We start from the raw sequence: 16087 nt of genomic DNA on the forward strand, positions 1-16087 counted from the left end.
AGAGGAAGCCAAAGAGCCTCATGCATAATATTAAAGCATTCCATTGTCTTTTCTATTGTCATTTTGCTCCTTAAATCATTGCCTATTTTAATTTATTCTTTTATAGAGAAAGATGATCACTTAACTTGCATTTTTATTGGAAGCTTCACTAAAGCTAAGCTTTGAATTGATTTCAGGGTACATGTTTCGAAAATAATGTTGTTCATCAAAGGAAAGAAGGGCTGATTGGTCAATACAGAAGAAAAAACAAAGAGCTGGCATAAAGAAGGTACTTATTTTTCTCAAATACCTTAAATACCCTACAAATTACTCCTTTCCTCGGACAAGTGAGAGTCCCAACCATGGCCAGAAGGACCCTGACAGCTCCACACAGCTCTTATTACTCCACTCACAGGGTTTCTGTTGCAGAAACTTTCTACAGAATAAATATATTGGAGGGAGAATATATATATATATATATATATATATATATATATATATATATATATATATCCTGTATTAATACGATTTCTATATTACATATTACCATAAAACAAAAGTAAAATGGTAACTTAGCTAGATGTTAATAAAAACCATATTGCCATGACAGAAGATTTTCAAACCAGACACCTCATTTAATTTTAAAAACTGATCTGTATGTATATATTCATGTATAACTAACCACACAATAAAACATGCATTTTTTAATATTTTCATATTTCCTTTAAAAATTCATTGAATAAAATTACATATGGCAGATGATGTTCTTTTTGAAGACTTTTTAAAATTAATAAGCCTACTTAAATACACACATATACTGAACATTTCAGAAACTAAGAGGCTTAGAAGGCTTAATTATATAACAATACCACACACAATTTCATCAGAAATAATATAATTTGTCCATACTCTTCCTGTTCATATATTTCTTCTCAAGTCCTGACAAAAACAGAAATAATGCTTAATCCTCTAGGGGGAATCATTCCAAGAGAGCCAGGTGGTTTTGTTTCTTGATCTGAGCCAGGGTCATCCTCAGCAACCTTAGCTGTCATGAAACTCACTATGTAGTACAGTACAAAGCAAATCTTCTAATTTTGTTTTGAAAGTTCAAGGATTACAGATGTGACCCACCCCACCTGGCTTTTTAGGAATTCTTTCAATAATATGAAATATTTAATTTCAATCTGCATTTAACCAGTAAACAATCTAAAACTAACACATTACTTATCACAACATGGAGTCAGAAACAGTAGCTGTGGCATCATACATTGAAAACGATACTACAAAATCTATGACCACTTTCTAATCCCTGAAACAAATTCCCAGATAGCAAGACTTTGCATCTCTGCTTCATCATTAACTTGCCCAAAACCACACTTGATGGACAGTAAGAGAAATTCAAATGCTGCATTTATTTCTGAAGAATATCATGTCCTTTAATATGAAATTTAAAATCATATAACATGGAACTCACTAAAGGAAAATTCAAAAGATCTCTTCAAAAATATAAAAAACTTAAACAATGTTATGCTATTGTAAATGCCCCCAAACACACACATAGCCATAACCTGCTGCATCAAAAGACACACATAGCCATAATCTGCTGCACCAAAACACAAACACACCCACTCAACTCCCCGCTCCACACACGAACATCCATTATTGCTGCATCAACACATACAGGAAGCCATAAGCTACTGTATCAAAATAAAAGACCTTTCAGAAAGGTAGGTTCAAATTTGATACACAAAAACTCACATCTTATTGCCATATATTTTAACCAATTCAGAAACACTATGGGTCACTTTGGAAAATCTTAGGAAAAGATTATAACAAACTATCTAAAACAGTGGCTCTCAACCTTCCTAATGCTGCAACCATTTAATATAGCTCCTTATGTTGTGGTGACCCTCAATTATAAAATTATTTTGTTGCCATGTCATAACTGTATTTTTGCTGCTGTTGTCAAACAATGTAAATATCTGATATGTGAGCTCCCACCCCAAAGTGGTTATGACCCACAGGTTGAGAACCACTGATCTAAAACATGAGGGCAAAAGCCTACACATTTTCATCAAAAAGTGGCAATCCCACTCAGCTTTCAGAGACTTAGAACGTGCTTGCCCCTACCTTGACCTTGCCCATTTCCCTGCTGACTCCCAAGGATCAGCAACATCAGTAGTCCTGGAATCCTTGTCCACATCCTTCCAGTGACACTTCCTTGTCTTCTGGCCATTGCATTTTAAAGTCTGCAGAGCAAGTTGGGGGTGGATGAAAGGACAATAAATTACATTCTTAAGGAAATATATTAGCACTCAAATCCCATACCTAATATCCATTGTGCATTTACAAATTATGCTGCTTACAAGGGCATACTTTTGAAAATTATGTCTTCCTTTGGAAGCCTCATAGTGGTGATTAATATAAAAATCTATCATCTTAAAACACATTTTCTAAATATTCCTCTGAACGTTTCTCTATCATTTTGTAATATACATAATTAAGCCTGTGAATGCTTTAAAATTGGACTCAAATACCCCTTGGAGTTCAACCAACAAAAAATTGTCCAGTAACAATATTTCAAACGCATTATTTAGGCAAATTGATGTGTCCAAAACACATTGTCGTCTTTGTAATATATAATAAGAGCTGAGTTTCAGGAAGTCACATAAGTTCATCAAAAGGACCTCCTAAATTATTTTCAAGTTTTGATCTAAGTGATTTCCATTACATTATAACTTTAATGAAACAGAAACTCATCATTTACAAAAACAAAACTTATACATGTAGTTATAATTTGAAAAAAAATATGAAAGTTAGAAAATTCTGCAATTCTAATTCAAATAAATACAATACATAGGGACAACTTATTAAGTTATATTCATCAATTGAATTAACATGAAATAATATATTTGAATGTTTATTTAGATGCTGTTTTACATGTTTATGAATGAAAAAATTGAAATAACTACCAAAAGAGATTCTATGTATTTACACATTGGAATAATGCATAATGAAAAAAAGGAATAAATTTTGAGTTACGTGTGCCAACATGTCTGATAATGTAAACATGAAATGTACTCAAACCTCATATTAAACATAAGCTAAAAATAAAACAGTATGATGAACATGACAAACATTTTACAACCAAGAGGAATCACGAGATTAAAGAGTTATCACAAAGAATTTAAAATCAGAGACTAGTCTTACAATGCTTTAGACATATAATATCCCTCCAATCCAAGTGATGTCTTAGTCACTAGATGATAAAATGATTCAGAGGTGAATGGGTCACAGGAGCCCTAACTTCATCAATGTGTATATCTATTGATGAATTTATGAATGGGCTGTTAGATGTAGAACCTTGTTAGATAAAGTAGATCCCAGAAAACATGTTGATGTATTTATTGGATCCCTGGAAACTTCTTTACTCTGTCACACTTCATCCCTCTTGGCTGCCACAAAGACAGCAGTGTTCTTAAACAATGAACTAAAATCTTGGAAACTAAGCCAAAACAATCATCCATCCTTGAAATTAATTTTCTCCTGGATTTAATGACAGCAACAAGTGAATAATCTAAATCCCAAATTGCTATTTGATTAACTGATAAAACATGTAGCCATGGAAAATAAAATTAGCTTCTTAAAAAAAATTTGTTCAAACTGCTATACAATCACCATTTTCCTGAAGTTCCCCTTTTTCTCTATTTCTTTTCATCAAAAAAGGTGAGTGTTGACTTAATCCCTTACTCATTGTGGGCTCAGAATACCAGAGCTATGGGGAGATAGACAGGCCATCTTATACTATCTCCTCACCTTAAATGAGCAAACAGACTGAGAATCTGATAATGACATTTCTAATTTGGTGTGTTATAGCCCAACGCTGAAGACAACATCAGTCTTAATAGTAATGGAAACTTATTACTAAATTTCAGATTATCTTGCTGTGCGAAATGTCTTACATCTTTTAGTTTTTTACTTCTCACAGAAGGCACCATTTTCCAACTGAGAAGGCTGAGACTTGGAGAAATATACAGTTCCCCAAATCTTGAGGGGAGTACTTGTGATATCAGAGTCTATGCTCTGTTCAGCTGTTAACTAGGCTGGGACTTAGTTCTAGACGGTCCAAATATACTCCAACACTGCTCTGAAAATGATGTTGAGACAAGGAAAAGGCTGTCCAGGATATAAATTTACAGTTATCTGATGCCAAATGGATACCTTCAATTTACAAATAATTAAAGCCTAAGCAATTTGACTCTTACATTAATTTTTAAAATTGCCAGTTATTTCCAAAGAGAATTGTGGTTTTTCAGGGAAATTCTTGAATACCCTCCCAAAACACTTAGTAGCAATGGTGATTTCACATTGAAGAAATAGAAAATAACATCATTTACAAAAAGCACCTGGTAACATTTAAGGAGCAAGAAACAAAGTCAGACATTCACAATAAACATTAACTAGACTGTTTCTTTGTTTGTTTCTTTATTTGTTTTGGTGACTTTCCTGGGGAAATGTAAACAAGTATCTTTTCACCCCAGATGGGACACTGATGCCAGATCAAATAGACAATTCTGTCTCTGTGGCCATTGGAGCATCAATAAGTTTATTGGGGGTACTTTCAAAAGTGTGAGTGATTGAATGACAGGTTCATCACTGGAAAACCTATCCCAGTCAATGATGACTCATGAAAGATGCATTCCTGGAGCTCCCTCCATGACTTGTAGGTAGGATCGTTTCCTCTGAGATTGTTTGGTCATTCTTAGAATTGCGAAGGAGCTGCTTGACATGTCTATGTGTCCTTGGCTCCCTGTGGGAGTCTATTTATCCTTAAAAGAGAAAGCTTTTAATCCCTGATAAAAAAAAAAAAAAGCTACACTACAGTGCCATGCAAATACAGGCCTGTCTGCTTATGTGTGCATTTTGAATATGTGTTCACATTTTAGCACTATGTAACTATTTTAGCATACACATTTTAAAATTCATACTCAATACTATAATTACCCATAATAAATTAGTTTCTTAAATGTACTTTATATAATAGTTCCACAATTAACTTTTTAGGCATATTTACTATATATACTATTTCCTGAACTTCTGAAAATTTTATGCATAGTAGTCCTTTTAATAGGTATAATTTTATATAGCACCATTTGAAAGGCCTTGCAAGTATCTACAGGAAAGACTGGCATGTAAAATACCAGCCACACTATATATTTTAGCAAAAAAACGTTAAGGAACAGATGGCTTTCAATGTCTTTTCATAATGCAGGGAATAATGAAGCCTTCCTCCCTGCACTGATGTTTGTGGAAAACAAATTTTGCCTAAATGCCAAGTTATGATAATACATTGTCTATATGCTGTCCCTGACATTCTCTAAATTTGAAACCCATTAACTTTCCTTGTAACATTGACATTAACAACCCTCTTTGTGCATTATAAAGCCAGTGCATTTATTGCTTATTTTTATGAAACAGAAACAAAAAACCAGAAAGGAGTATTCTAAATGAACCAGAAAATAAAGTAACATTTACCACTTACCACAAAGAAGAGCCATCAATTCCTTTAATCTTTTGTAAATAGTTTTATTCTACAAATTGTAAAATAAAAAGAAAGTGAAGAAAGTCTTTTTACTCGTGCCCATTACTTTTTAAACATTTGAATAACTCTTGATGCATACACAATTGTGCTCAGTGTAGTTTCCTGCTCACAAAGCTGATGGGCTCTCAGGAGTACATAGGTAGAACTCATTAGGTATTTCACTGGCAATGAGTCCAGCCTTACCTTGATCTATCAGTGTTCATCTTGGTCTTTTCATTGAAAAGAAAATAGACCTTAACCAAGGACTATTAATATATCTTGTCACATACATTAAAAGTTATTTGAGTTTCGCTTTGATGACTAACCAACAAATTCTATGGGATGGGATCATAGGTCATTGCCAAACTTAAGGGAAATATTGAAGTGAAGTTCTGGTATCTAAACTAAATTATTACTCAATGTAAGATTATGTGAGTTCTTCTAATGAGAATGTACCATTTAAAAAAAAAATCAATGTTAATAATGAGAACTCAAGAACTGTAATAGGTTCTGCTACAGTGTTCTTATGTCCCTAATATATGCTGAGAAGAGGAATTTGAAGACCTGTAAAACAATGGGCACTTCCTGATCTCATTTCAGTTAATTCTTTGGACTTTGGTTTTAAAAGGTTTTATTCATGGAGGCTCAATAATTGGTCATCCTCAAATCATTTCCATCATATTGTTTTTTTCTTATGGAGCAAATAATCATGTCTCCTGGTAAATGATCCTTTACTTCTGGACAGCCAGCAGGTAGACCAGTAGTAAATTAAGTAGCTGTAGAACACCAGTCCTGAAAGCAAATGGAAGCTTCCTGCTCTTAGAAACACCTCCATGTCAAATAAGCTCTGGGTTCTGTCTGCCAGTACATTATAAATCTTCTGTACAGCAACAACTAGTAAATACTCACATGGATCTGCCAAATATTTTCTTTACTCTGGTTTGCAGACTTTATAACCAGCCTGGATATGTTATGATTTCTAAAAACAACAACAAAAAAGCAAATGTGTTCAAACTTGCTGCTTTGTTGCCATATAGAAAGGATGACTCCAGCTAGCCTCCAGCCCCAGTTTCAACAGCAGCTCTTTGGAAGCCTTTCTCTGTATGGATCCTTGCAAAGCTTCCTCTTGGCACCAGGCCTATTCACCAAAGTGTGTCTCTGTCTCCAGTGACAGAAGGGTTATGTAATGAGCTTCCAGGTTGATGGCTTTTCCGATGAGCTGACCTATAATAATGCAGCTCCTCTGAACAACTCTTTCAAACCAAAGTTCAAAGAATCAAATGAGATCAGGAAGTGGCTATTGCTGACAAGTCTTCAGTTCCTCTTCTCAAAATGTTCTAGGGACATAGTGTAAAGCAGAAACAATGTGAAGAACCCATTACAGTTCTTCAGATCCTGTTATTAACATTGATTTCTTTTTCTGCCAGTGGTAGATTCTCATTAGAAGAACTCACAAGACTGTACATAGAGTAGTGACTTAGCTAATACACTGAAACTTCAATTTAACTTTACACTTAAATACATGCCTTTGTTTTTGAGAGGAGTCATTTGAAATTATAAATTATTGTTTACAAAATTTATATCAATCAAAACTATAACTGATATTTTCCAGTGATGGCCAATTCAATGAAATAGGACATTGTGTCAAAACTGTAGGTGCTGTTGAATTATTTGAAGTGATTATTTTGTTTTTTTCAACCAAGTAAAATTTAGCTAGTTAGTTAGTTAGAAATGTCAGCAGAAACTAGCAGTCTTTCAAAGAATCTTGGTAGTGATAGCTCTTTGGAAGGTTGTCCCTATTTAAACTATTTTTACAAATGAATAAACCTTATTTAGGCAAGGTATGTTGGTGCTTGCCTTTAATCCTTGCACTTTCGAGGCAGAGTCAGATAGATATCTGAGTTCAAGGTCAGTCTGGTCTACAGAACAAGTTCAAGGACAGCCAGGGCTACACAGGGAAGCCCTGTCTGGAAAAATAACAGCAATAAAACAACAACAATAATAAAATAAATAAATAATAAACTAAATATTATTTAGTAAAGGTTTAATTATGTTCCGTGTGTGTGTGTGTGTGTGTGTGTGTGTGTGTGTGTGTGTGTGTGTGTATGGGCTGTACATGTATGCATGCCATACTACACATTTAAAGGTCTGAGAAAAACTTATGAAAGTTGGTTTTCTTTTTAATCCTGTGAATTCTGGAATAGAACTCAAATCATTAGACTTGATGCTAAGTGGCTTTTATCTGTTGAGCCATCTTGCTGTCCTGGTTTCTTTATTTTTGACAAACAAAAGCAAAGATCAACACAAGCTCCAAAGTACCAAAACTGTTCTTTATCATTCATTCAACAGAATATTACAAATCACATGTCAATATGCACCATTATAAATCAAGCATTCAGAGTTTGGCATGATTGTTCATGTTTGTTATCCTGATTCTAAGAGACAGAGATAAAAAGATCACGAACTCAAGACCATATTTGGCTACATAGTGAGTCTAACGATATACTGAGCTATGAGACCACACCTCAAAAACTTTAAGTTAAATAAATAAACAAACAAACACATAAATAAATAAATAAAGTGAATAAATACTAAGCATCATTAACTGTGGTATTATTCGTTTCTGTTTCTACATGTATTAGTATCCTGCTGAGTAATTCAATGTTTCTGAACAAAAGGAACTAATCTTGTGCATCATTGAAGACATATTAAATCAACCTCCATGAGAAACTCTTGAAATATGTCCTATGATGAGTCCATTAGGTGGCTATTTTCCATTCTGAAGTTAGGAATAATTTTTTTTAAAAAAGTAGATACTTAAAAGTTAGGCTTAAGTAGGCTTCACAGAAACAACCTTGTCTTAATAAAAAGTTTTCAGTGAAGTACAACCTGATGAAGTCAAGTGCCACATCTCTATAATCCTCAATTAGTATGACTAAGACTCAAATCTACAAATGTATAGAGACCACACTAAAGTTTTGGAGACAATGGAGGCCTCAAATCTTTGCAAAGAAACCAAGCGACATTTCATTCAAGATGCTGGGAGTCTCTGAAGTCTCATAAAAAAAAAGATGTTTGTCCATTCCGATGGCCAAGAAGAGCTAAAGCTCAGCTTTGCTCAGTTCACCTTCCCTGGGATAGCATTTTCATTAAGACATATTAAGAATAATCATGTACTGATAAAAAGTTATGAGAGTTCCCTTTGGCTTTAAGTAGTAGTAAAGTATAAGGAATTAAGAATTAAAGTAGGTGGGTGCTTGGAATTGTGGAGAATTGAGGGCGGGGCATGTAGAAACCCAGTGAAGTGGAAACTCCAAGATATCTATGAAAGTGACCCTAGTGAGGACTCCCAGTAAGGGAGGATACAGAGCCTGAACCAGCCACCTTCTGAAACCAGGCAAAGCTTCCAGTGGTGGGAGTGGGACACCAACCCAACCATAAAACCTTTAACCAGCATCTGTCATGTCTACAAGATGTGCTTAGACAATGGCGGCTCATAGCTTGTGGGAGTGGCTAACCAATGACCAGTCTAATTTGAGGCCAACACCAAAAAAGGGAGCCCATATCTCCAAATGAAACTGCCTAGATGGCCCAGATACATAAGTAGAACCAATCATGACTGGCAAAAAATAAATTTAAAAAAATCAATAAAATGATTACTAATGACATTGTACTATACTCATAGATCGATTGGTACCTAGCCCAATTGTCATCAGAGAGGCTCCCTCTGACAGGTAATGGGAGCAGATGCTGAGAACCACAGCCAAACATTAGTCAGAGAGATAACCCAAATTGGAGTTCTCCATCAGGTCCCTCTCTTCAGATCTCAGGAAACTCTAAGAGGAATAATTGTAGGAGCCAGAAGAGTTGAGGACACCAGGAGAACAGGACCCACAGGATCAACTAAGCAGGGCTCATAAGTGCTCACAGAGACTGAAGCAGCTATCACTGAACATATACAGGTCTAAGCTAGATCCTCTACATGTGTGTTACAGTTGTTAGCTTAGTGTTCTTGTGGGACTCCTAACAGTGGGAGTAGGCGTGTCTTTGACTCTTTTGCCTGATCTTGGGATGTTTTCCTCCTACTGGGCTGCCTCACCGAACCATTATGTGAGGGTTTTGTGCCCAGTCTTATTGTATCTTGTCATGCTGTATTCAGTTGATATCCCTGGGAGGCCTGCTCTCTTCTGAATGGAAACTCCAGAACACTGGGTCTGGGGGTAAGAGGAGATGATGGGGAGAGGCTGAGAGGAGTGGAGGATTGGAAAACTGTTTTAAGAGAAAAGAAAAGAGAGATGGGGGAAGGCAGGGAAGCAGTGGAGAAGCAGGGAAGGGGAGGGAGAGTGAGGGAGGAAGGAAAGAAAGAAGGAAATAGCATACAACAATTTAAAAAAATAATTAAGTAGGTAATCTACAGCTAGAAAAATGACTAAGCAAGCAAGAGGAAATCCTGAGATCAAAATAAGTGAGAAGATAAAGTACATTTCTGGATCCATAATATTTCATACAGATATTCAACTATATTTTAAATACATAGAACCAAGAAAGAAAAGTGGCAAAATCTTGTGGCTTATCTATTTTGATGGTTGGTGGTACTGATGGATGTCCTAAACACTGAGGCATGACCTCTCTGTAATATTTGCTTTGTGGTTTTATACAAACCTAGGATTATCAGGCAATAGGCTGGTTCCCACTTACAACTAAATATCATGAGCTTCTTAGAGACAGTACCTGTACAGAAGAATGGACTCATAGGAACATTAAGCTTCAAAAGTTGAACAGAGGGATGGGAAAACTAACTACATTGTGTGAATGATAGTAGAGAGTAATTTGCAGAATATTTTCAAATATGTGCTAAAATTGAACTGCGGCACCGGAGATTTTCAAAAAAAAAAAAAAAGAAATGGAAGGAAGAAGAATACTGGGGGATTTTAAGGAAAGAGAGTCTTCCTAAAGATGAGAATTATACAAATAAGACCATCAGAGCAAATGACCTACAAGAGAAGTGACAAAGAATACGAGGTTTTTCGGTTTTTCCCTTAAGATCTTGGCATTATCGCTGGTACAGAAATGTCTTAGAATTGACCTTGAGAGGGACAAGCGAAAGTGGAGGAGAGAAAACAAGCAATGGAAGTAAAGATTTCAAAAGAAGGGAAAGTGATTCTGATGGTGCCTGCATGAGGACATTCACGTCCAGACTGATGAGTGGACTGAAGGAATATATGTATATTTATGTGTGTGTAATCTTAAAGATTACATGTGTTTACATATAGTTAATCTCAAAGTATGTATATGTATATACATGTATAATGAAAAGAGATTCTTCTCTCAGACATTACAACCTTTCTCTCTTCCCTTTCCTCCCTTTAAACACTCCCACACACCCTTACCCACTCTCCCAATTTCATAGCATCTTCTTCCATTAGTTGTTATTGCATACATATATGTATTCAATATATATGTATATGTAACATATATGTATATACATATATATGTGTGTATGTATGTATGTGTATATATATATGTATAATGTATGTTCTTAAATATAACTTGTTCAGGTTGATATTGGAGCAAAAGGAATTATTAGTTTTACAAAGACATAACTAATTCAGTTTTGACAAAGTTAGCAATCCCAAGTAAATTGAAGCTTTCCACTTTTCCTTTTAATTGTGTGATTTGGAATTATCAGGTAGTGTCAGTGTTGTAACTACAGCCCTCTCTAGTTTATCTATTATCATAGCAGCATGCTTCATCTGATTCCCTCTCACTCTGGGCATTACTCAACATTCCATGCTGTGTGAATGGCTGGGAAAATAATATAAAGAGAATGGTTATAGAATGTGGAAAGTCTATCCTGAACTAGCATTGCTACTAATTCAGTGGGAAAGGGCTTGGCTAGCATTAACAGGATTTAGGTTCAATCCCCATATCACTAATAATAAGTGAGTAAAATAAATAAATACAATTTTAAAGTGCACACATTTGAGATTTCCAATTAAATAACCCAAGGTACTCTCAGAAACTCAGGTATCATTGGGACTATAGAGAAAATAATGCCAGAACACAATATTCTCAAACTAAGTATAGCCATGCCTCTATATTTCCAGGAAGATTGTAAGAGACCCACATAATCTTTCTTCCATCACACAAACCCCATGGAGTCAGAGGAAACATTTAAAGTTTTTATTAGCCTCCCTAAAGACATTTTCTGTTAATGTGCAACCTATTTGCATAATTATCTCTCATAAAATAAAACTGTTAATCACTCCCCAGTTCTTATTTCTCTAAGAAAATAAAGATATTTAAAAAAATTGACAATAGTTTCCAGAAGAGCAAACTTAATTTTATACCTTGTAGGAAAAGAAAAGTAAGAAGTGTGTTACTTCCTTCCAGAAACTTAGTATGAGCTGTGACTTGAAGCACAGTTTTCTTTTTTAATGGAGATAGGAAGTCCAAAATGGTTCTTATTAGTCTCAAATCAAGTTATCATCAGGTCTAAACTCCTTTAGGGGCTGGAGAGGAGAAGTCCATTCCTTGCCTTTGGCAGCTTCCAGACAGTACCTCTTGGTTTGAGGCCCTGCCTTTGTCTATGAGGCACATTCTTCACCCAATGCTTCCTTAGCATCTCCTGGGAATGTTCATCCTCAGCTGCAGGGCCTCTGTGACCACATTACACCCACCAAGATGATTCCTCCTTAAGGGAACTGAACTTTTACTGTAACCTAGATCACCCCCTCCCCATTCTGTTTACCATTACCCACACACAGATTTTAGGCTGGGTGTGTGAGCATCTTTTCCGAGTCACTCTTCGACCACACACTAAATAAATGAGAAATATGAAAGGGTGCTGAGGCTGTGTTTTGCAGTGAAATGATTCATTTTGTAAGGGTTTCTACCTAAAAGAAACTTTACGGAATCAGAGTTCAGATTATTAAACACAGTTTTGGTATATTCTAAGACAATCCCATTCTTGAGGTTTGTCAATGCATTCAAGGCTGCCTGGATAATGTGATGAGAAATAGGGTTGGTATCCCTCAGGATTCCTTATTTCTTTGTAGTGTGGCCTTGCCCCTGTACCCCATGATCCAAACTCCTTGCAGAAGGCCTTCAGTGCTAAGCATGAGTCTTTATCCCTGTCACTGTGTCTAGATGATGTTTGTAATGCTCAACTTCACTTACTTATGTCCTTCAGTCCCCCCTAATTCTTCTCCTCTGCACTGGTTGCCATTGATCATACCCTTATGCTATATTGTATTCCAACATGCTTTTGCTTCATGGAACTAGTTATTTCCCCATGCATATTTTTTTCTCTGCAGGGCTTAAAAACCTCGATACTTATGCACTGGTAGCTTCCCCTGCTCAGGCTCTGTCTGAAGTTGGGAATTTAGTATCTTCCAACTTTGAGTCTCACTTAAATTTCACAATTAAGCAAAGCACCCCTTTGAGCAAATGACAGCATGTCTGCCCTTAAAAAAATCTAAGTAATGTACAGAAGCACATTTGGGAGCACAATTGACTTTTATGTACTGAAGCCAGATGCATTTCATTCCTATGCATGCTGAGGGAAGCAAGTTCATCTCATACATCACAATAAGCATCTGTTCTACTAACTAAATCGCACGGTCGGATATTCATTGTGCTTAGGCAACAAAACACTTAGGGAAATAAAAGCTCTTTCCAATTAAAAAAAAAGGTACATCAAAAGACTTTATTTTTATAAAATGATCTTAACCAGTTAATTTCTGAGCAGGAAGCACAGAGAAACCAAAATTGTTCTTAAAATATAATTTCTGCTAAGAAACCTAAGCCAAGAATAGTATAAAATTTAGGAAAAAGGCTGTGTACTTGTTTATAACAGAAAACTTAATTTCACTGAGGAATATTATTCAGAGGCTTGATATGTTTGACCTATGAAAGTTAATAAAGAAAAAAGACAGTATCATAGGAATGCATATAAATAATAAATAAATAAAAATACTTATATGCCACTAAATTTCTCTTCCTTAGTATTTTAAATAAATTTTTAGTATTTTAAATTAAAATCCCATAAACTTGTCCATCCCACCATGTAGGTGTGTGCTCTGAAAATGAAGCTCATTGATTATTTAAAAAATTCAAGACAGACTCACAAATGACTTAATAAATTAAGTTCCAGAGAAAACCACTATAGTCAGGGAAAACTGCTGATTTTATAGGTCTATGTATTTATTTATAGCACGGAAAAACAACATTTTAAACATGGATACTTCATGTCAGTTGTATTCTGTGTTGTTCTTGCATTTTGCTTAAGAATAGAAACTCCAATGCATTATTAGTATGTTTAAGTATTAATGTTTCCTGCTGATGTACTTTTTTGTTTTAAAAAATGGACTACTACATTTTTTGTTATGTTTTAATTTTAATTTAATTTTTTTTTCACTTAGCTTGCCAAGTAGTAGGTTTCCTTATGGGATATTCTTACATGTTGAGATTTTATTTTTTTTTGCTCCTTTCTCTACACTCCTTTCTCTTATCTCCTTGGCCTACCTATTGACTTACATCCTTCCTTCTTATTGCTTCCTCTTCCATCTTAATATCACTGTGTTCAAATATTAAGCTCCACACTCTTCACTCTTAAATATCCCCCTGTCCCTGTCATGGACTGTTTCTCAGTTCCTAGCCTCCATACATATTCACTGTCATGTAGATATACAAAAAAATTTAATATACTCTGAAATATACACATGTACATATGTAAAAGAAATTTACATGATGTCACTATACAACAGGGAAGACAGTATCTCAACTAGATATCATATGCTACCAAATAAAATCCATGTTACAAAGAATGGGTTGCATCTTTCTGAGTCACTTGCCAAAGGTTTATCATAGATACCTCTCCCTCAACCATTACAAGCTATTGGATACCTTCTATAACTTGATGGGAAGACTCTACTTCTGATTATATCACATACCTATGACACAGAATATGGAGAAATCTCGCTGATACTTAACTTGAAATTTCACCTCTACTGGATAGCATTCATAGTGCTAGAAGGTACTGGACTTGCTACCAGAGGAGAAAAGGAATCACCAGTCCCACCCAGCTACAAACACTGTAAGTTATAATAATAATCTGTCAGGAAAGTATGTCCACACGTACAATAGCAGCATGAACTATATGGCAGTAACCAACAACCTTTTTTTTTAATGCAGGTATCATTCCATGAGATGGAACTTATATCTCACATTGTTAATGAGTTCAAGAACTTGAGACTAGATAGGTTATAGGTCCAGGAAAAAAATTAATGGCATTATTACACTTACAGACAAATACATCAATCCACCCTTGGTAGAGAGGAGCTTTTTCTTGCAGTAGATAGCAATTAATAGACACCCACAACTGAATAATATGAAAGAGTCTGTACTATACCCCTCCCATCATGACTGAGGGAACTAGGTAAAGAAGGAATTGTAAGAGCAAAAGGTGATGGAGGACTCTAAAGATTTTTCATGCAAAACAGGGTAGATGCACATATGAACTCAGAGAGACTGTGACAGTATGCACAATGCCCACACAAGCTTAGACCAGACTTACATCACAGCAAGAAGGAGGGGAAGGGGGTGCCCCTCGCCAAGAAGCTGTTCACAGATGACACAGCTGATAGCTTCTGGAAGAGGGAACGTCAGTTTTCATCAATTTAATGATGCTGGAAACTATTGACCACACTCGAGGACAGGCCCCACATTCAGGAGCAGTTGCCCAACCACAAGTCAGACTCCATGTTTTCCAGTGTTTGTTTTTTTTTTTTCCTTTTGTTTAAATCAAGGGGATTCCTTTATACATCTTTATATAATGGATTACTTTTAATTTTTCATATAATATATTTTGATAGTTTCCCCTCCCTCAATTCAATTCCTCAAAGATCCTTCCAATTTTATATCCACAACTATTCTCTCTCTCTCTGTGTCTCTCTCTCTGTCTCTGTCTCTCTCTGTGTGTCTCTCTGTCTCTCTCTCTTTCTGGAGAAAAAGAAAATAAGCAGAAAAAAACATGAAATTAAAAGGGAAGGGATGTGAAAGGGGTGGGAAGAGTTTGGGAATGGGAAAGAATCTGATAAGTCTGTGAACTGTCTCACTACTCCTGTCTATCTTTGTGCCAATTAGAAACATTCATCTAACCCTTCAATTGAAAATAATATTTGCCAATGGTTTATTTTTCTTTACATTTTGAAATGTTTCCTTGATACATCCTATGGAATTTATCATTATAAAATAATACATTATCAGTTTTGTTACTCTAAAACACAGCTCAATTACATGATCAGCATTGCAATAACTTTTGTTCCAAATCTTTTAACATTTGGTAGGTGAATGTCATAACATTCAGTGCCTACTGAGGTTGCATATGGAGTGAGAGAGTGTGAAAATTTCATTATGAAATCCAGCTCTTCACTACTCCCTCTAGACAGGAGGGCATAAAAGCTTTGTTATGATTTAAGCTTATGAGTAGTATACGATGACCCCTGAAAAGTAATTATTCAAGTC

General features: G+C 35.4%; 1 protein-coding gene across 2 annotated transcripts in view; it reads right to left on the reverse strand.

The window, feature by feature from the left end:
- Robo2 (roundabout guidance receptor 2) overlaps nt 1-16087 on the reverse strand; it is a 1547722-nt gene that overhangs the window by 1522404 nt on the left and 9231 nt on the right. For both annotated transcript variants that reach the window (XM_036203250.1, XM_036203243.1), the window contains exon 2: nt 2110-2228. In XM_036203250.1, coding sequence (XP_036059143.1) covers nt 2110-2215 — 106 coding nt within the window. In that variant the 5' untranslated portion in view covers nt 2216-2228. The remainder of the gene's footprint in view (nt 1-2109; nt 2229-16087) is intronic.

This window comes from Onychomys torridus, chromosome 12 (assembly GCF_903995425.1).
Source record: "Onychomys torridus chromosome 12, mOncTor1.1, whole genome shotgun sequence".
NCBI lineage: Eukaryota > Metazoa > Chordata > Mammalia > Rodentia > Cricetidae > Onychomys > Onychomys torridus.